Source organism: Paramacrobiotus metropolitanus, unplaced genomic scaffold (assembly GCF_019649055.1).
Source record: "Paramacrobiotus metropolitanus isolate TYO unplaced genomic scaffold, Prichtersi_v1.0 Parri_scaffold0000018, whole genome shotgun sequence".
NCBI classification, from domain to species: domain Eukaryota; kingdom Metazoa; phylum Tardigrada; class Eutardigrada; order Parachela; family Macrobiotidae; genus Paramacrobiotus; species Paramacrobiotus metropolitanus.
The window spans coordinates 279,003-299,526 of NW_026570238.1; the positions used below are offsets into that span (position 1 = coordinate 279,003).

General features: G+C 40.6%; 4 protein-coding genes and 1 pseudogene across 8 annotated transcripts; 2 read left to right on the forward strand and 3 right to left on the reverse strand.

Moving 5' to 3' along the window:
- Positions 1–77: 77 nt before the first annotated feature.
- On the reverse strand, positions 78–5,216 carry LOC129585995 (monocarboxylate transporter 12-like). The gene is given in 8 exon segments (XM_055478975.1): positions 78–774; positions 1,131–1,217; positions 1,220–1,255; positions 1,314–1,901; positions 2,252–2,821; positions 2,884–3,901; positions 4,677–4,890; positions 4,948–5,216. Coding segments are annotated over 6 exon segments (1,797 nt in total). The 5' UTR covers positions 3,113–3,901; positions 4,677–4,890; positions 4,948–5,216; the 3' UTR covers positions 78–487.
- Positions 5,217–6,351: 1,135 nt separating this feature from the next.
- On the forward strand, positions 6,352–11,018 carry LOC129585839 (trafficking protein particle complex subunit 13-like; annotated as a pseudogene).
- Positions 11,019–12,009: 991 nt separating this feature from the next.
- LOC129585743 (FHF complex subunit HOOK interacting protein 2A-like) lies at positions 12,010–15,956 on the forward strand. Of its 3 annotated transcripts, none has more exons than XM_055478570.1 (4): positions 12,010–12,131; positions 13,302–14,987; positions 15,118–15,288; positions 15,402–15,956. In XM_055478570.1, exons 2-4 carry the CDS (start codon positions 13,461–13,463, stop codon positions 15,747–15,749), a joined length of 2,046 nt encoding a protein of 681 aa, XP_055334545.1. In that variant the 5' UTR covers positions 12,010–12,131; positions 13,302–13,460; the 3' UTR covers positions 15,750–15,956. The 3 variants fall into 3 exon arrangements, with proteins under 3 accessions (XP_055334545.1, XP_055334544.1, XP_055334542.1); XM_055478569.1 differs by lacking the exon at positions 12,010–12,131 and adding an exon at positions 13,011–13,147; XM_055478567.1 differs by lacking the exon at positions 12,010–12,131 and having other exon boundaries at positions 13,157–14,987.
- A 187-nt stretch (positions 15,957–16,143) lies between these two features.
- Positions 16,144–17,450, reverse strand: LOC129585898 (small ubiquitin-related modifier-like). The gene is made up of 4 exons (XM_055478802.1): positions 16,982–17,450; positions 16,835–16,904; positions 16,666–16,723; positions 16,144–16,576 (listed from the first exon to the last, which is right to left on the reverse strand). Exons 1-4 carry the CDS (start codon positions 17,086–17,088, stop codon positions 16,482–16,484), a joined length of 330 nt encoding a protein of 109 aa, XP_055334777.1. The 5' UTR covers positions 17,089–17,450; the 3' UTR covers positions 16,144–16,481.
- Positions 17,451–17,742: 292 nt separating this feature from the next.
- LOC129585642 (sulfite oxidase, mitochondrial-like) lies at positions 17,743–20,506 on the reverse strand. Of its 3 annotated transcripts, none has more exons than XM_055478401.1 (9): positions 20,256–20,506; positions 19,965–20,061; positions 19,772–19,819; positions 19,561–19,650; positions 19,371–19,450; positions 18,950–19,163; positions 18,689–18,828; positions 18,457–18,620; positions 17,743–18,225 (listed from the first exon to the last, which is right to left on the reverse strand). In XM_055478401.1, the coding sequence occupies exons 1-9, from the start codon at positions 20,501–20,503 to the stop codon at positions 18,113–18,115; spliced, it is 1,194 nt and encodes a 397-aa protein (XP_055334376.1). In that variant the 5' UTR covers positions 20,504–20,506; the 3' UTR covers positions 17,743–18,112. The 3 variants fall into 3 exon arrangements, with proteins under 3 accessions (XP_055334376.1, XP_055334375.1, XP_055334377.1); XM_055478400.1 differs by having other exon boundaries at positions 17,745–18,225; positions 19,359–19,450; XM_055478402.1 differs by having other exon boundaries at positions 17,746–18,225; positions 19,359–19,450; positions 20,241–20,360.
- Between the last annotated feature and the right edge of the window lie 18 nt (positions 20,507–20,524).

The following is a 20,524-nucleotide window of genomic DNA, read 5'->3' on the forward strand; positions in this document are numbered from 1 at the left end:
CTTTTTCGGAGGGGAAAGACTACTGGCTGGCTTCTGCAGTAGCATAAAAATTTCAAAACTGCGACCCTGCAACAATGTCCAGAAGTCAACACTTCATTGAAAACCTCTTTTCGTGATGCACGATGTCGTACTAATATGAAAAACTACGCAAAGGATCACATCAAAAAAGGCAAAATGCAACTTTCTCGAAACTATATCAATAACAGCAATAACAAAACCATCATTTTGATTTGCAAACAGAGCATTATCGTACCCGTAAACGTTGGATTCCCCAAATCAACCAAACTAGTACTATGCTACACGGAATACCACAAACACCAAGGTTAACAAAATCACAGCATCGTAGCGTTGATTCTTGACGCATCAGTTCAGAAGGAGTGAAATAATTAGGGTTACAACAACAACAACGAAACCGCTAAGGCAATTTCCAGGACTTTCTAGGCAGTAATTTCCGCGGCAGTTGCCGGCAAAGTGCTGCTGTCGTTGATTACAATGGCTGGCACGACAATCTCACGCGGTGTTTCCTCCGTCTATCCGTTTCCAGCAGGACGCTGCGTTCGGCGAGAGTCCCATTCTGAGCATTAGCGCGGCCATTAACTTTATCGTCAGCCGCCACGAGCACACCCACTCGGTCCTTGTGCCGGCGGGATCTGAACGATTTTTCTCCCTTTCGCACGAAAGGGATAAAGAACAACATTGCCCCGCTCACTGCCATCATAATCCCAAACACAATAAAGGCTGAATCATAGTCGCCTGAACTTTCTCTCAATATACCTGCAAATAGATCTCATGTCATCGTCAGCAAAAAGCGCGACATGCGAAACCAGCAAAGGCATAGCTTTAATAATTGCTTGAGACATGTCCAAAATGGTTCAAATTTACTACCAAACTATCAAAATTAAAGGGATACCACGCTAGTCACTAATTCTGCGAAATAGAATAAAACTGCGGTTGTACAATTGCAAATTCTACCAGCGCAGCTACATCCTTACAAAAAATGTGCTGTAGCGATAGTAAGTAAACTTGTACACATCGCAAAGTTCATCTTCGCACAAGTAATAACTAAGAAGCAGCTGGCGACATAAAGATTATCTAGTCGACAGATAATAATCAGATCAAACTTAACAAACCTGCTAGTGGAGGCCCGATGAAGGAAGCTGTACCCTGGAAGAACAGCAAAATCCCGAATGCATTGGTTAACTTCTCCAGAGTAAACGATCCACCAAAATAACGGACGTAAGCGTAACAAAGGCACCTAAAAGAGACAACAACTCAGTCGAGAAAGGATTCTTAAAGGAAAGTGATGTTCATACCAATAAATAAACCAAAAACTGTGGCGAATGTTGCGAGCGTCGCATAATCAAGGCACCAAACGCTGACACACATGGCCACTCCAGCAGTAGTCACTGCTCCATTGTACAACCACAACCGGTTAATCTGCGGTCGATCCGACAGGAAGCCAAATATCAGCCTTCCGGCGATATTAGCCAGACCAATAATGGACAGTAAGAATGCAGCATCTTCCCCTTCGATTTCAAGGTTTTTTTCCGCTCGATCCGGAAGGAAGATGTACGGGACTTGAAAGGCTAAACTGGTCAAAAAGTTACTGACCGTAAAATACAGAAACACCCAATCCGTCAACAACGCCGGGTCCAGCGTTTCCTTCACAGCAATTTTCACTTTGCCCCATGCCGACAAATTTTCTGGCTGAGGTGTCTCGTCGATGGAGGTTAGATCGCCCGATGAGTTAATTACCACTGCTTTGGATATATCCAACATACTCTCCCGGAATTTTCCAGGATTATCACGGTATTCGGCAATGTTTGCCAGAGAACCAGTGTACAGAGCATCGCGATGAGCCAATGGAGGAACTTCCACTTCTTTCACGTCGGTCACTTCTCCTGAAAGAAATTCATTTAATCAGCAACTGCACTACTGCCTTCAAAACGATATAATCGAGAAAATTTTATCTGCCAGCGAAGCTTTGTCGTTTAAAACCCAAATGCCAGTTCATTAAACGCACTCGGCTAGAAATAATGAACCAAATACAAAACCGATCAAGCGATGCTTTGCACCAACATCAAATTCATGCACTAACAGTTAGCGAACAATCGGGGCCAACAGAATGGCCCATATATGGTCGATAACGATGCCGTATAAAAAAAAACATTATTATCACATTGTCAAAGCGGCAGAAATTATCGCCAGACGGCTGCAAAGATGTCGTATAGACCAAATTATAACATCATACCTTCAACTCCGATGGTTTCCAAGCGCAGCCGGGATCGCGAGCGCCCATGGGACATTCGTTCAGATGAGCTGGTTTGTCTCAGAAACGAATGCGGCTCTGTACCAGGCGAGATTCTTCCAGGTCGTGGGCCATCGGGCACATGGATATGAGTATCCGACTTGGCAATACTCGACGCACTCAACGGCCGCAATTCCGCAGCACCGGTTCCATACTTGTCTTTTAGACTGCTAGTGCTGATTTTATGCTTACGCACCGATAATTCAACCACTTCAGTCTTACAATTAGAGTTGGTTTCCTCATCTTGGACGGTTGTCACGGTGGCCACAGTGTTGTATTCCACTGGGCGAAACAATGCACCAAAAACACAGCAGTTGAAGATTATGCCAGCAATGATCAGCAATGCTCCATCCCAGTCATACATATAAACCAGTTTCTTCGATAGTGGAGAAAAAATAAACGTTCCGGCTCCAGATCCGCACACAGCAATGCCAGTTGCAAAGGCTCGCTTTTTCTCAAACCACTGCGTAACGCTAACGATGGCTGGAAGATAAATTAAACCAAATCCAAATCCTAGCAGAAGAACTTCAATTTTCACCAGGTGCTAACAAATTACAATACACACCAATACACACCACTCCCTTCCGCTCGTGACCAGTTGTCAGTCATCTGCAGCGTACTCATTAGTCTGCATGGAATCATAAGAAGAGCTTGTGTTCTCATCAGGATCTGGTGTGTAATTTGAGCTTCTGTCATCATCCATAAAATCGGAGGCTCCATCGTCAAGGTCGTACGAAAAGTTGTCTTCTGCATCGGACATATCCAGCGTGTCATTCTGAGCGAGTTGATCCCAATATTCTTCATCCTTGTTCAGTCTTTCCAGGCGTGCCTTTCCCATGCCTACAACAGTCGGAAGCTGGTCCATGAGGCTTTGGTGCACGTAGCCGAGCCCAATGGAAAATGCCTTTGTTGTAACGTTCAGATCCCAGAATTTCAGGGGATAATCATATGCTTCGTTGGTTTTAACGGTTTTTTTTTCAACCGCAGCGATTTCGTCATCATCTGTTGAATACAATCGGTATATCGGGCACTTCTTCTCGGCCAATTACATATACCAGATTGCCCACTGCAATCCGACACCAGAGGATCCCCACAGGCACTTCCAGTCATATCGGTTCAGGGCGCGTACCATGCGCTTATAGCGGAAACGTGCCCGTAATTGGTCTCCGATATCTTTACGGCGGTGATTTGCAAACAGCATGTCTTCACTGTTTCCGCTCACTTTTATAAAACCGCCCTTGCTCTCATGTAAATATATGGGCAGGAATTTGGCCATTTGGTGCTTTCCGCTGGGAGAAAGCATTATCGCTAAATCAATCTTTTCTGAAAGCGTAATCTGGTCATCTTTTTCACACAATTATCAGAATATTCCTAGCGAACTTACTTCTACCAGCGTAGGTACATCAGATAGTAGTTCAGAAACAGCCTGTAAAATGCCACCCTTTATGATTTTGACCAGTTAAGCGGCCCCAGTGAATCATTGGAGTGTACCGTAAAATCTGCATCTTCGCCGTATTTCGATCCCTGTTCATCTTGCACTGCCTGATTAATCAGACACCATTGTTATTGTTTATTTTCAACCTTCGCAGGCAACTACAATAATTACAATAGCATTTAGTTATTTAACGATGTTTATAGTGCTGTAGTGGTGTAGTAATAAGTTCACAGTAGGCCCTCTCGGTGCGCACTTAAGGTGCTCTGTAACTTAAAAATTGCGTTTTCAGCTTTTAGTTTGTTGCTGCGTGCAAAGTTACGAATATTCTGTATCTTAAAGGAACACAGACAGTTCCGTTAACTTAAGAAATACTCTAAAATTTGAATCGGTTGGCTGGTTGGTTGAAAGTTTAAACCGAAATCGCACGCTGCTATTACCTTGAACAGTAGTAAATATGCCTACTGAATTCAGTGGATTTTGAGCGATTCTGTGAAAACTTTCGTTATGATTGTCGAAAATTATTGTCGCATCTGCTTCATTTGTAACACGAAAACTTATAAATGATAGGGATTAGGGACACAGCTGCTGTGATAATAATACTAATCAAAACCTGCCATCAACACCGATATAAACGAAATGAACCTTCGGTGGCTATTAATTCTAAAATTAATATCAAATTTAAAGCAATTTATTGAATTGGGATGAAGAACGGCAAGCGCTGCATATTGGGTGTGACGCATAGATTAGAAGCCGCCTGTTTTAGGCACAGCCTTATAGCAGTTTAATTTTCAAAGGCAAGGCCGAATCAGTATCGCATACATTTGCGCCGGTGCAGCCCGGTTGATGCTTATACCGTTCGTGATAGGGCTGTGCCTCTGTACGATGAGTGCAATACTTAAGAAAATCAGTGTGGACAGATCGGGAGTTTGGTACCAGTTTAAAAAGCCATGCTTCTACTTTCCCCAAAGTGGCACTGCGGACCAACACCCAACAAACGATGCGGTACTGTTTGACCCGTTTCCTTGATCATTCCTTGGAACACAGCATTCGCGAAGGCCGAAGTAGGCTGTTCGACAGTATCATTGGCCATCGCGTTTAGAAATGATTCAGCATTCTCTGGAATTTCCAGGGTATAACCCGGAGCTGCCTATTTCAAGAAATCAGAATAAACTGTCTGTTTTTCGTTCCGATCTTGTCTACATACCAAATCGGGATCCATTTTGGATAAAATTGAACACCACAGGCAAAATGTACAGCTCAACCAGCAACGATACGGGGCACACTAATTCCACGAAACCCGAAAAAAAATAGCAGAATCTGCAACGGGACTTGAGAAAATGGAAAGCGCAGAATATGCAAGTCATACGACACATGCCACAACAAACGGCGAAGGTCTTAAAGCTCTGTCGCCCCCCACCTCCTAACGGTGGAGGTTTTTGTTGCTTTTTTCGCCCTTTATGGTACGTAGTACGTACACAATTTATCCAATCCTTGCACAATGGTTCTTGATGAATTATAAAGGGCACAATTTTTGAATAAAGGCTTTACGTAGTACTTGAAACCGTATTACGAGTCGACTCAGTTTTGTTAAGTACTTCTGGACATTTTTACGACTCAATGCAACTACTTATGCAAGACATGATTATTTTTCGTCTGATGACTTTGATCCAATATACAAGAATTCAGAATTCTTGCTCGAAATGTTTTTTTAAGTGGTTTTGTGTGGTTTGTGGCTTTTACGTGGCGGAAAAATTAACGTGGATGAGACCTCTGTCTTTATACCGGGCGCGGCCTTTTGACCTACTTTTTAGTGTTTCATAAGTAACTTTTGCTCCTGACTGTGAATCCAAAAAAACATATTACCGAGTGAGGAAAGTAAACTTTAAGAGATATCGAGAAAAAAGCTAAACACAGCGGAAGCATAAGAAAAACTTCAAAAAATTAGAAAAAATAAACATAAGAAAAAAATATTAAACATAAGGAAAAAAATAAGAAACATAAGAAAACATGAGAAAAACTAAAATTCAACAAAAAATTAGAAACAAAGAAAACTAACATTGAAGCCAGGCCCGCGCTGGGGATTTTTGGTAGGGGGGGGGGGGGCGAAAATCGTACAAACGGCTTTTCGCCGGAAAAAGGCCGAATGTAGGGGCGGAGGGGGCGCAATACTTTAAAATCCGCCCCCCCCCCAGGCGGCCACAAGTCGAAAACGGGGGGCGGCCGCCCCTTTCCAACGCGGGCCTGATTGCAGCGGAACTGAGGAACCCCCATCGTGATGCCGTTAGAAGCAAATTGGTCAATTTAACGACTTCCCTGTGCTTTACGGACTCCTTGACACTTCATATATTATATTTTGCATTTTCCAAAAAAAATTTTTCTGAAGCTTGTTTATGTTTTCCTCACTCAAAAACTATACCTAAAACCACATAACTATACCTCATAACTCACATAACTATACCTAAAAATTATTCCGATGCATGTTTCAGCCAAAAAAAGTCAAGTTCTTTATTTTCGACCCTCAGTTCTTTACAGTACTTTTTACACGAACTGCGTGGGACACCGTTGGTATTTTCGCTGTGTCGTTCGGATGCAGGTCGACGGCAGCACTATGGCTTTGTCGCATAATATTCCACCGGATGCAAAAGAGCTAAATCAGTGCCTGAATATGAAAGGTAAGTAACTGTTGTACCACACGTCCAATACAAGTTGTTTACTTGGAGCCCGGCTACCCCGATGCAGACATATTGGGAATTAATTGCATGAACCAGACATATTGGGCATTAATTGCATGAACCTGGGCGCTTCTCCCAGGGCATAGTCTGCATAGATGCAAAAACAGGTTAAAGCTTGGGCCATACTTATGTAGGTTATCCGTGGATAGATGTCCGACATTACTTTACTTATGGACTGTCTGAGTGCCCTGCAGTCTGCACTATTTATTATAAAATTCATTATAAAAAAAAAATTTATTATAACAACCATACTATGCTGTAATTAATAATAATACAGTAAGTACTCATAGCATATTATGCCTATAGTGTACGGGTCTGGTTGTTATAGTATAATAATACTTTAAGTTTATTCTATTTATAATATTTATACACAGTACAGTACTTACTGTAATAATTTATTATGCTTGTAACTTATATGTTAGAATTTTATATCTTCGAATTTTTTATAAAATTTGTTCACTGTTTAGTGTTTAGTGCTACGATTGTTGAAACCTTCCTTCATTCAGTCCGGATCAATGCTTTATGAGGATGGTGGGGAAGTTGATTTGTTCAAGTGGATCAAGGATCGCGAAACTGCAACATTTGGATAGCAGACCATAACTTCGGACGTTCTCTTTAAAGAGCACCAGTTTTCGCTGACTGAAGAATTGGTTTTACCGCAGTTGTTTGGGTAAAAGCTGAACCATAAGTAATATCATCATCATAAGTAATATAAGTAATATTGTCATAAGTAATATTATCATCATATTTTTGTTTTCGTAATCGGATCTATCCCACAGTAGAAAATGATTTTCGAAATGTGTCTCATTATTTGTTTCATTTGTTATTATTTTCGAAATTTTTTCTACTTATTTCGCCATTTCTGACTGTCTTCCACATTTTCTTTAAGAACATTTTCAAACCAGGTGGAATAAGTTTCAAGAAAGTTGGGATAGAATAACTGGAAAAATTCATTAATTATGGAATTTAGGAATGTAGGCGTCAAGTATCGCATTTGCCTAACTAATTTTCAGAAAGAAGACCTTGTGATTTAATTTTCAGGATGTGGCAGAAAACATGGTTCATGAAGCATTTTTAATTTTAGTATTTACTAAAATACAGCTTACTTCGAACTTTTTCTTGTAGAGCCATGTTTTTGGGACAATATCTGCACTGTTACGCGTGTGTCAGCGTTGTTACTAATTCTGCCGTCCGGGACATTACTGGTACTTGAAAGTGATTTCTGGATATGATACATTCGCTTGAATTTGTCTTTTCATTGAAGTAAAACTTGAGTTTCAAGTGCAGTCCGCCGCTGCTGGGCGATCGCCGATCGGGGATGGTTCTTAATGAAGGAAAGCAGTTTCTCATGGAACCGCAACAAACATTTGACTTCATCATTAATAAAGAAATTCGTGATCTTGGATCGCTCATGTAAGACAGAGTGATACTCGATTTTTTAAAATTGTATCTTATTGTGTAAGGTTTGTTCATGTTTATTGTAATTCGATGTTTCTACAGGCTTATCTTCAGTACTCATTGTCGTCTGTCAAGTGTTTTGCTAGCGCATCAGGAGTTCAGAATCCGATTGTAGTGTAAGCATTTTACAGGATGATTGCCAGTATTACCTACTCCAATCCACTGAATCCCCTAGAACGAGTGAATTTGAAGAAGTGTCTCCGGTACAGCGTGGCCCGACCAATGCATTTTAAAAATAAGTTTGTTAGTTTGCCGAATGGAGGATATTTCGGCGAGTTTAACATTCAGAATTTGACCAACACCAGTATTGTCCTTGAAACTGTCAGGATGATTACTTCTCCTGAGTACACATCGGAAGAGGTATCACTGCCTCTTTATCAGATCCTGAAATCCTCTACGTCTCCCGGCGAAATTTTATGGCGAACACGCATGGGTGATCTGGGAAAGGTTACTACATCTCCTTTGAATCGAGCTGTAAGTGGTGTTTCTGAATATTTGTAGACTTGCGAAAGTTCCAACGTTTGACGCTTTTAAAGGGTGATCTCAAGTTTTTTTGATCGGAAATTCATTCCGTCGAGATCATCACCACCTTAAGATGTACCGTGTACACATTCCAGGTGCCTGATTTTCGGGACATTTTCGTAACTCTGGCCAATCGACCTGCCAAAGTTGAACTTTTTACAAAGCTTTTGCGGTAACGGTAGCAGTATTTTCCCTTGGGTAAGTTGTAGAAATTTTTGGAGTTGGCAGGCAAAAGAACTGATTTATGTTTTTATTGTTATCATTATTTATTCTTTACACCTTGAGTGATCGAAAAGTTTGAAATCGTATTTGTATCAGATTTTCCGTAAATTCCGATTTATTTAACGTCTGACAGTAAGGCCGGAACTTTATTTTATTGTGGTCGTATTTTGTAGTACTCGGCCTATGGAGTTTGTCCTGAAATTGCCTGATCGACATGATCGTGCATTTGCCTGGTGTGGCATTTCAGGTCGTGCGGTTGGTAGTGTTGCTCCAGGAGGAGTTCTAGAGTTTCCGCTTCCTGTTGTTCCTTGCAGTGTAGGACTGCATGTAAGTTTTAATGGGATTTTTTAACGCGTCATTGTTTTTCTCATGAGCATACCTCATAAGTATAATTTATTTCAGTTATTTCCAAGATTCCAGCTGATCGATAGCCTATCCGGACAGCGCTATGATTCAGAAGATCTCGCCGAAATTTTTGTGGAGAAGTATGTAAGTACTAGTGATTGTAATAATGCAGTGTTCTTTTATAATGGACTGTACTTGTAACTTTCTTTTATTATGGACAGTACTTGTAACTGTTTGTGTAAAATGTTATAAACACACAAAATAACAAAACAAAATAAATGCGTGATATCCAAATATAAGATGCGACAAAGTAGAAAATTTCAAAATCACGATTCCGATTGAAAGATCGGAAAAATATCAAGTGGCTCCCAAGTATCCGCCGACGGTGAGAGCGGAACACTGGTCGGTGAATTGATGCCCAAATTCTCTGGTTTGCAGTTATACAGATTATTAATTTTCTTTGAGTCACCGTCGCTGAGGCGAGTTCGCTGCCCTAATACTTTGGTCGGTTTCTTTGGGATAATAGTCGGATTGGAATAATTGACCGCAAAAAAGTTCGGTCCGTAATGCATAACCGACCCTAATTAAATACCGCAGTATTAGTGCTGCGATGCTAGAGTGTTTCGAGAGACAGGAATTTACAATAAGTATGCTTAAATGTGTGTGTCAGATTATTTAAGTTAAATTAAATTAAAAAGTTAGTAGTGATTTAGAATTTATGTGACGAAAAACGTTTTTACCATAATCATACGGCGCATCGTATACTCCGACAAGTCGCTCATCAACTTTGGCGAAATTATCCTGGTGATCCGCTGCAATATTATCCCAAATCACGGCAATAAAATCATCTCGGTCATGTCTTGTTTGTTCGTGAAGAAATCCAAGCCTGAAAGTTAATAAAACAACAGTAAAATATAATTTTCATAACATATTTTGTTCAGTATATGTATATCTCGTTATAAATATGTACAAATATGTTGTTTGTTAAATATGTATACGTAATCTGTTACAGTAAAATCTATTTTTTCAAAATTTTATTTAGCAGGTAATACTAATCAATTGTGCGGTTGTGTTAAATTCCGCTTCTTAAAATTTGTACTCATTTTACTTTATATCACATGTGGAATAGCATAGTTTATATGGGTTACAGGAAGAGGAGATGCATTCTTACCCGTGCATTAGCTCATGAATTACGATTCCCGGTCTTTTGGGATCCAAACACTCAGTAGACAGATATAAGGGTTGCCGACCACCTTGCCGCCCAATTTTAGAAGCGCACCTGTCAATTAATTCTTTTAGTTTTCATAGTGGACAGTTTCCCAAACTTATTTAATCCAGTATTACAGACTCACTAGCTGTCTGCGTAGCTACCCGGGTAGCATTTTAGTACAACCGCAAACATATGCATAATATTTTCACTAATTTTGACGTAATATCGTTTTTTTACCCTCGAAATTTTATTATCGACAAATAATCCATCTGATACTTTCGAGGAGTAAACCGAATGCAAGTCTTGAGGTGGAATTCATTCATGGCGTTGATGATATGTGCTTTCTCTGATTTATTGTAGGTTGGATCCAATACATAAGGTATCACTCCATCCGGCCACCGGAAGTAGCTAAATATTACGGCATTGCGGCGTTGCCGCAAAATCTTGCGAACAGCTCGTTTACTGAACTTGTTTTGTTGAGCTATCTAAAAAGGGTCATACACTGTCAAATGCGACAATACATATCTTAACTTTTCCATGACCTTATATTTTGCAGTTAGCTGGCTTGGTTTCTAGCTAACTTTTGTAATTTGCGTTTTATTTATCCCGTATAAAATATTAAGTTTTCATATTTTTAGACGGCTCCGGAAGATGCCGGAAAATCTTCGCAATATGCATACAAGTGTCTACTTGAAAGTTGGAAAGCAGACGTTTTACAGTACTAGTAATTACGATTTGCACTGTATCTGTATAATATCGTTAATAAGCGTGCAGTGCGGTTCAAAATCAAACTAATTGCCACTCTGTTGATCTGCTTTGATATTAGACACGGTATATAGAAAATCGTACATAAGTTTTTAAATTACACCAATTTGCGCACATGCCAATCAATGCAGTTTAAGGCATTTACTAAAATTAGCATTAAACGGCATACGTAGAAAAGGCTGAAAGGCCAAGAGTTATTTAATGCGTATTGTTTGCTCATTAACAAGTTAGTTCTGTTCGACAGCACACAGAACGCTGCATTGCACAGAACGCGAACGTACCAATGCATCAAGATCAAGGTCGAGAATATCGTTTTCCAAAAGATCATCTCCTTTTTCGCGAAGCCATACGTTTTGCGGTGCATCGGACATGAAATCTGTACAATAAAGAGGTGGATTAATAGCGCTATATACACATACAGAAAGCTGCGCATTACTGCAAAACTTCGGCCGGAACTTAATTAACTAACGCAGAGGGTTTACCATGTGCAGCCGACGATAACTGCACAGGAATCGTTATTATGACACCGGGGGCAGTTAAAAGCCATAGCAATGCTAAGCACAAGAAGTAATGATGATCAGGATGTACTGGTAGTATCCGGCTGGCCAGGAGCATGATATCCTATGGAATCTTAGCGGGTTAGTATTTGCCAAGAATTCCGGACAATCATATCCACTTTCACGGGCCATATTCCACTGCCGCTTGGGTGCAGTCAAAAACGACAAAAATCTGCACAAACTGCCGTTACGGTGCCGAAACAATTACGCAAAGCCAGTGAATCAACAAAAACTTGAGTGTTCAGCCAGCTGAATTGCGAAGTTTTCATAGCTGGATTCCTTGAGCTACAACGTAAAAAATGCCTATCACAGTCAAGTGTTAAATATATAAAGTCGCAATAAGTTGCAAGTGCGCAGATATGTCAAATTAGCAAGGAGTGAACAAACAATGCGCATCTTATTTCCAAAGTTTGGCATTTCAGTTGTTGTTTTCATAATCGTAATAAACCGGAAATACAATAACCTGATCGGCAATCTTATAATACCAGAACTCGAATGTTAGACATCCAAGATTAAGTCATATACCTCTTGTGCACAGAAATTTTTGTTGATAAATTTGAAGCTTCATACATTCACGGTAGGTCAACAACACTACTGTACACTACTGTTTCTTGTGCACATGTAATTAATATCCATAGAAGTATTCATCTCCAGTATAAGATAATAGAATTGTACAACAGGTGAAAGCGGGTGATATTTCTTATGCAAATCGCTGTTTTTTTACATGTTGTTATATTTTGAAATTGTTTATTGCTTTTATTCTGCTAAAATACCTCGGGGCAGGTCTTTGTAAACTTGCAGGATCTAAGTATTTAAAAACTGCAATACAAGTATAATTAATTATGATAAAATTTTGTTACGGTTAATGTACTACAACACTTCGTCACGGGTGATTAAATTTCGCAACATAGAAATGTTAACAGTTCTAAACAATGGTGACAGTTAAGTTGGTTTTTTCGCGGAAAATAGCAATAATTATTTAACAAGAAGTAACGTCTGAAACCTCAAAACACGAATCTGCAGCAACTTTAGCACAGATCAAAAAGTCCTTTATAGTTGTGCCGGTAATTCTGTTACGGTGATGTGTTCACTATACCGCTGTAACCTCGAAATTTTTTGAATTTGTAGCTTTGCATCTTGCATTAATTGATCTTTTTTATCTTATAATCAAGTCTGTACTACGCGTATACAAGTTTCGGCGCAGATGCGAGTTAATAATTTTCGTATTAACAAGGTTAGATGCTGTAGTTTATAAACTAGTTTTCTGATATTTTTGGCAATTTTCGATACGAATTCTCAAGAAACCGGCAGTTTAAATTGGTAAACGTAAATGATCCATATCATTTTAAACAATAATAGTAGTAATATTGTGATCGGTGCGAGATGAATTACGTTTGCATCTATTACTGTATAGCTAATGCTAATCGAAACACAAGCGTTTCTAATGTACCTACACTGTTAATACAAAATATCACAATACAAAGCAACTTTTAAAGTAAGTTTGTGAGTATTGAAGTGTCAAAATTTGGGAGTTAATGGCCTGCTCAAGACACGCAGCATCACCGTGCCATGTGCATACGTACCACAATTTAGGTACAGTAGATTGCGTCTTATATGCCCCTCACTACGGTAAGGGGCAAATTTGTTGTACTGCTGTTGCTTTGCACAAATCAAATTGTTTTTTGTCTTCTTAGTTTTTCGCCTCCTTTTCTGGGAGTCTTTTCATACAATTAGTCTTCACTTTCAGGCTTACGTGTGGATCTCCCCTGTTAAGTCGTAAATTCTGGGAATATCTGGCATCTTCAGAAACTGATCTTGTTTTCGGTCAAATTGGTCCCTTGGAAAATATATTTACCCTCAATAAGAATTTTATCTCCTCTTCTGCCTATTCCATGCTGAATTTGCTATGTTCAAATTTATCTCTGGCATTGCGCAGACTGCATCCGAATACCTTGCACCAAATCTCAAACCCGAAGAAGAGCTGTTCCTTCAATGGCATAATCTGGTGAAGGAGTTGAAAAGTCGCAACGGATCGCTGGTTTCCGTAGAGGAAACGGACGTCCCTCTGAAACTGCAGTGGGTGTTCAATCTCTTGCAGCAGGAGCTACCACTGTATCCTGCAAACAATGCAACTTCTTCCAGCACGTCGAACGGCGTATCAGCTGCAGCACCACCAGGCGGCATTGGTCCGTGCTTCGAGGTGGCACTGCGCTATAAGATCTTCGACTGGCTAGTGGCTCTGGCGAAGTCCGACAAACCAGCTGGCATCAAGAGTTACGTGCTGTTTTTCCTCACCAACCTGCTGAAATCCCCCAATATCATCACGCTGCTGCCGAAATCCTTCATTTATAAACCGTTATCCCGTCTGGTGCAGTGTTGTGGCAATAGTCACTGTTCGCCTTGGGATCGGGAAGAGCTGCAGTTCTTGCTGGGTGTTGTGGATGTTTTACAGCGTGATCCGTGTTTGGCTAATTTGTTTTTGCGCGGCTTCAGTCAGGAGCCTGTTGAGAAGGCCGATGCAGATCTCTCGGCTATCGTGGATTTGCACAATCCGTTTTTATCCGAATTGCACAGCAATGACAGCCCCAGTGCGAAGATTAACAACAGCGATTCCGAATCCTTTGTTTTTCCACTGTTGGATTCCTTATTACGACTGGCTGTTAATCCCGATGTGGATGTGAGCGCACAAGCCCGTTTGGCCGTGGTGTGTGTTCTGCGGATCCGTGAACCCGTCGTATGTCGGGCGATTGCGTCGTCCGGGACATTGCACGCTTTGACAAAACACCTATTGAAATTGTACGCTGCAGTTCCATATTCTGCCGATGTGATTGACACGATTTGCGTGCAGAATGCATCGGAGGACACAGAGCGGCTGTTGCGGCCTTTTTTGCTGTGGATTACATTCCTTGACCAGATCTTCGCGGTTATGGAAGGCCAGTTAGAGGAAAAACTCGGCGCGACACTTCAACAGAATTTACTGCGATCCTGTGGGTTTTCCGATGATTGGTTGTCGTCTTCCGGGGAAAGGAATCAGAAGGCCTTGGGAATTTTTATGCGCATGTACAAAGCCACGGATACGCTGGCTCTGCTTAATGTGTGGGCCAGTGTTTTTCTGCAGCCCAAATTATTTGACAAGTTTATGCAGTTGACAGGAAATCAGGAACTGGCGTTATTCGTCTATGATTTATTAGACACGATGCTGCAGAAACCGGTGTTTATTTTGGTTGATGAATTGTTATTAAAATATTTGGGAACACGGCTGTATATAAGAAAGGACCAACGTATGCACGAGAGCAAGAAAGACATGGAACTCACGGAAGCTACCGACAGGGCAGCCATGTTCCGAGATTTATTTCCCACTGCGGCTAAATCATGCACTGTGCTGGAGGAAGAAAAGGACGCCGAAAATTATGTTAGGGAGTCACATTACTCCGTAAGCGGAATTAATGTTACCTTTACTGTTATTTTATTAATAATCGAATTATTCGAATATATGTTTAAAACTTTAACGATTATTACAGTAACAATTCTGGATTATGGGCAACTAAAGTCGTTCTTTGCAGATGGTAGCCCTTGCTCAACGATGCCATGACCTTCACTGGCCTTTGTTTGGTCCGCTAAAACCTTGCAACATTCTGCTTGCAGAGGAATCGTCTTTTTTTGACGGAAACGGTTTTAACGAAGGACCATTACTGAAAAATCTTTTTTATCGGTTGTCCTGTCTTTTTGACCAGGTTGGTGTGAAAGTTCATAACGGACATATTATAACTTCTAATAAGGGGCTGAACTTACAACGGAAACTTAGGCTGTCCGCATCGTTTTATGCAAACTTTTTGTGTTTGTATAGCCATATGCCATCAGCTTGCGTGTGACGGGAATAATTTCCAAAATCTGCCTGCTTCCGCATCCGGTGCTGCGAGAGTATCTTCTCGATCCCACAGTACCGCTTTCAGCCAGTTGCCCGTCGCTCTACCGGTGTCTGATTAACCTAGTGCAGAAAATGGAATCGTATGCCCGACAGTATCCATACTTTCGTGATGATGTGCTGAAAATGCGCCAGGAGATCAAGAACGGACAATGGGCGGAGGCGTCCACAAATCCAGACAATACCGTTGCCAGTGCAGTTGTGATGTTGGAAGAGTTTTGTAAGGAAGTGGCGGCACGTGCCTTTGTACGCTTCAGCAATTCCATGTAGCACAAGACCATTCCTTTTTATATAATTTTTAAATAAAGATCTGATTAAATGATTTCACGGTTTTCACCTATGAAATTTTCCGGATTACCGATTTTAAAAGGCTTCATGGAAAGTCCGGCTTGTTTCTGCGGTTATTCGTGTGGGTGCTATATGTTGACAGGTAAATTTTTATTGTAGAAATTACTGAATCAGACAAAATCAGGCGGTATACCGGTGAGGTGACCACTTATCTGCACAGTACGGTATCATTAAGTACTGTTTTGTATTAATTTAATTAGTTTTTGCATTATTTTAAAATCTTCGATTGAGAAATCAGCCAAAATCACATACATCGGAACAGGAAGTAAACTCAACAAAATATGAAATTCGAAATGAATTCACATGATCATTTTCAAGTTTGTAACTGTTCGTTATTCAGCTTATTCTGATACTCGGAAGCATCTCGGTTTGCATCATGGATAATAGGAAAAACAACTGCCGCCCCTGTGGTACAAAAGTCCATATAATAAAAATCATTCAACAATTAGCTTGACCGTTAAATGCAAGACTCAGCACAAGCAGATAAAATTCGAAAACAATGCATTATACAGAGTTCTCCAGCAAAATGTCCTGGTACCAGGTCTACTACAAAATGATTGGAAGCCACTGTGCACATATAAAAGTAACTAAAACATTCCCACCCATGAGACAGAAAAACGACAAGCGAAAAACCAGCCATCGAAGATCTCAGCATCAACCCCCATGGAGAGGGAAATGCACCTGGATCTCGTTATTGTCTTCATCGATTTCTAGAGTAGTCGGTGTATCATCCCCCCGTACGCGTTTACCTGGAAAAGTAGAATAAACTCAGCATTGTAAGAACTTGAATGACCATTCAATGTCTTTCTGCCATTCAACAGTTTTTAGAGCGACGTACTTCCTAACATAAACCGCAAACTTGTAACATCGGCCTTGATGGTTTCCGCAAAGGTGTTCTAAAATGAAAATACCATGACATTTACTGTGCCCCAGAACAGGACGAAAAGAAAGGACGACAGAACTATTGACAAGAACGGAAAATCCAAATGTTAGATCCATGGTCTTACCATGAGTTTTTGCATTCGAACGTTACGGGACACTTTGAAACAAACTTCATTCCCATCTTGAGCAGACACTCTGCAATGGAAAACTATCACAACCGGATTCGTTTGCTCCCCGTGGATATCAGAATTAATCTAAAGCGGTTTACTTACTTAATGTCAATGCGAGGCTTCTTTTCCCGACGATTATCCTCCGATTTTTCAGGCTCATTCTCGCTATTCTCCAAATTGTCCGCTTCCTCTTCCGCGTCCTCTTCCATTTTTTCCTCCTTTTTAATATTGATCTTGGGCTTGACGTCCTCCTCCCCATATCCAGCGTCTTGTTGGTGTCGGTGTCGCTTTTTGGCTTCGCATCCTCGTCCGGACTGGAGGTCGTGGAGCTATCCATTTGGCTCTCTGCTTGGCTCGATCGCTCCTCGTTAACAACACTGTCCTCCATGCTTTCCATTTCAGATAGGTACAACGGGAATCAGATTGAAGGATACTTTCCAAACGCACTTGAAGACTAGTGTCGACAACACCACCAATCTAGCAATAAGGTGATTTACAAAGAAACAAAGTACAGCCAACCCGAGAAAAATATCGCGCTATTTTATTCTGCTGTCAAGTGTCAAGTTGTGTGCACGTGAAGGCGTAGGCGCGGGATTTGCGGGATTAAACTGATCCATTCCACTCGCCAGAAGACAGATGTGCCGCTTTATGTTAGAAGGGAAGCGTCGCATATCAGGACAGAAAATTAATGGTCGTAGAAAAGCCTGACTTATTAACAGTACTGCGTGCCGGGTACCCTCTGTTTTTAGAGTTTAGTTTCTTATTAATTTAAATGAGTATGCCTGCTTAAGCACGAGAAATTGAAAACTAAACAGCCCAGTAGCAAGAGGTCATTCAATTTTTCCGCTCCTTCTATTGTGCGGATTTGTGTCCATACTACTGATGCTGTGCTTTCCCGCTGTATCTCCACTTCCAGAGACTGCCGATATCAAAACAATTCATTTGAAGTTCTCAGCGAATCTCAAATGATTTCGCACTTCTCAGTCGCTCATGCCGTATTCATTTTCGCCACACTGGACTTTCTTTGACGGTAAATTATATGTAGGCGGCAAAATGTTCTGGACATAATATAGTACAATTTTACTTTTTCTCAAATCCAAAGAAATTAAATAATCATTACGAGCATATATGGATAATACCCGCGACATTAGCGATACTTATGTGGAAAAATAAAACCATTATCAAATATTGCGTTGACGAATAATAGCGAAATATCTGCTGTAAAGCTCCTTTTCATGCATGTTTATCATCATGTACATGCACTCTATGCCACGCATTATTCATTACTCCACGAAGATTCCAAATATGAGCTGCTGCTTCCGGTTGAGTATTAGCAGAAGTGTCCCCTACAACGATAAATGTCAAGAACACTCGAAAGCTGGTTTTATTTTTCTGTTCAAAATGCACGAGTATAAATATTAGTATTTACATCGATAAACAAAAGCTGTGACTTATAGCTGTAAACCAAACCTAAACAAGATTTGCGCAAACTGCACAAAAATTAACACAAATCAAACATAACGTTATCTGTTTAAAAAGATCTTATAAACTGACCAGACGTTTACCACTGCACTTACAGGCACGACATACGATAACGCACGGTGATGGGAATTCCGCCACCGGCAATGCCCAGATAGTCCAGCTCCAGTAGCGATTATCGTAACCTTTTTTTTCTTGATAGACAATGTCAGCGGCCTGCCACGTGATCCCGTTGTTCAGGGAAACATCCACCCGTGTAATTCTATGGATAATGCATAGCAGTTACTGTATGACTGGGGTCGTATTAGACTAGAATACAATTTCAAATACCGTGCTCCATTCGATTGGGCGTATCCTTTTATCGTATACGGACTGCCGTGCATAATAGTAGAATTATCGGCTGGTTCCGTTATTGCGGATTGAACAGACAATTGAGTAAGTGCCGGCGTAATATTCCACAGAGGATCCACCTACAATGTACCAAAACATCAAATCAATGCGAACATTTAAGGATTGTTCTAAGCATAAATAGAACAATCCTTAAATTTACAATAAAGTAAATCTGCAGTACGTGCGTGAACTATACAGTACATTTTCCCAAGTGACACTCGGCAAAAAGAGTTTGTAGTCCTTCTGTTGATATCTATTTTGAGATTCATGATCCAGAACCGTTATCCTGTTCAGCCATTTGACGCTTCTTGCACCGATAAAACCCGGAACAACAACTCGGAGAGGATAGCCATGATCCAACGTCAGCGGCTGACCATTCATCGCCCATGCCACTAATACATCACCTTTACGATCTCTGCGGTTAAAAATCAAAGCAAGCGGTAATTAAGAACTGCAGTTGAAATGTGTGCCGTACGCGTACGTTATATACAGCTTAGAGTTCTGCTGAGAAAATCCGTTAGAGATATTTGGTATGCCTCATATACTCGTTCAGTGTATTCTTCTTAATTAAGTGCAAAAGCCATTTTACGCTATTTTACCATTTACGAACCCTGCTTTATACATGGGAATAGATTGAGCATAGTGAGTGGTACCCTCAAACACATCACCTCCCGAAAATTCCACATGCAGATTCGGATTGTCCTACTAAAAAAAGCGATATTACCTAGTCTACAGTTGACACTTTTCGCAAAGACTGGTTACGACATGTACGAAAAAGTCCAAAATCAGCTTGGATGAACAATGATGTGTACCAAGTCTGCTTTCGCTATGGAGAGCAGTGTCCATAAGGGAACACCGGTCCACTCGGCATTTCCGATAGCTCCAGGTCCCCACGGCACACCCTAATCAGAAGTAACACAAATATACAAATACATAAGCATATACTTAGCCGTCATGTTAAATTTATCGTTTATTACCACAGACGTATTTCACGTTTTTAATAACAATCCCAACAAATCAAACCTTAACTGTCTTTATCTTGCTCATTTCTGTCCTCCGGTTTCCCGCGCACTGCCAATAAGCATAAGTACAAGTGCAATTACGACGAAATAGATCCCAGATGTACAGGTTAGGGTGCTTGTTTTTTCTGCTACAGTTTTCATCATGTTGCTTTTTAAGGGTATGTTAAAATAAATTTTGGCAATAAACTGTGTACCATTAAGGTAGCGTTCATGGAAACCTTCTCCGGAAACCTCTGTAAAGCGCCCAAGGAGATGTTAAATGGACTTTCGACAATGCCATTCACCTGCAGCCTAAAATATAAATCTCAGGATTTCTGGCACATACATTTTCAACAAAGAAATCCTATTACGTTTACTTTTAGAAAATTAGAATGATTGTATTAATAAAGCGCCCAGAGCGTGGCAGATGCAATTTGCAAGTAATCTGTATCATGGGATATTGCGAAGTAAGTACAGTATGCAGTACTAACTACTAAGCACAGTACATGTAGGTACTGTTGAAGTGCTCCGGTTCTTGCAGTGCGGGCACAGGTCCATGATTACGGACATAAAAAATCTCCGATGGTGTCAAAAATGTTTTACTCAAATCGTCTACTCCAGTTTCAGCATTGAAAGGCTCGTGTTGGTTGATGATTAAACGATGTGACCTCTCAGGTTCCTGCTCGTAACTCAGACTGGAGTTATCGGCAGCAACAGATCCCATAAAAACAAACAGCAGAATGCAAAAAATCATGGTTCTTTCTGCATTCACTAT

Excerpts from the sequence above, each read along its gene's own strand:
- LOC129585642 (XM_055478400.1), bottom strand. The coding sequence starts at position 20,503 with ATGATTTTTTGCATTCTGCTGTTTGTTTTTATGGGATCTGTTGCTGCC. Across the intron at positions 19,820-19,964 it reads CCATGAACGCTACCTTAATG|TGCGCGGGAAACCGGAGGAC; the intron begins GTACACAGTTTA and ends GCTTATTGGCAG. Across the intron at positions 18,621-18,688 it reads GCCCAATCGAATGGAGCACG|AATTACACGGGTGGATGTTT; the intron begins GTATTTGAAATT and ends CATTATCCATAG.
- LOC129585898 (XM_055478802.1), bottom strand. The coding sequence starts at position 17,088 with ATGGAAGAGGACGCGGAAGAGGAAGCGGACAATTTGGAGAATAGCGAG. Across the intron at positions 16,905-16,981 it reads AAGCCTCGCATTGACATTAA|AGTGTCTGCTCAAGATGGGA; the intron begins GTAAGTAAACCG and ends TTTCCATTGCAG. Across the intron at positions 16,577-16,665 it reads TTTGCGGTTTATGTTAGGAA|GTAAACGCGTACGGGGGGAT; the intron begins GTACGTCGCTCT and ends CTACTTTTCCAG.
- LOC129585743 (XM_055478570.1), top strand. The coding sequence starts at position 13,461 with ATGTTCAAATTTATCTCTGGCATTGCGCAGACTGCATCCGAATACCTT. Across the intron at positions 14,988-15,117 it reads TTAGGGAGTCACATTACTCC|ATGGTAGCCCTTGCTCAACG; the intron begins GTAAGCGGAATT and ends CGTTCTTTGCAG. Across the intron at positions 15,289-15,401 it reads TGTCCTGTCTTTTTGACCAG|CCATATGCCATCAGCTTGCG; the intron begins GTTGGTGTGAAA and ends GTGTTTGTATAG.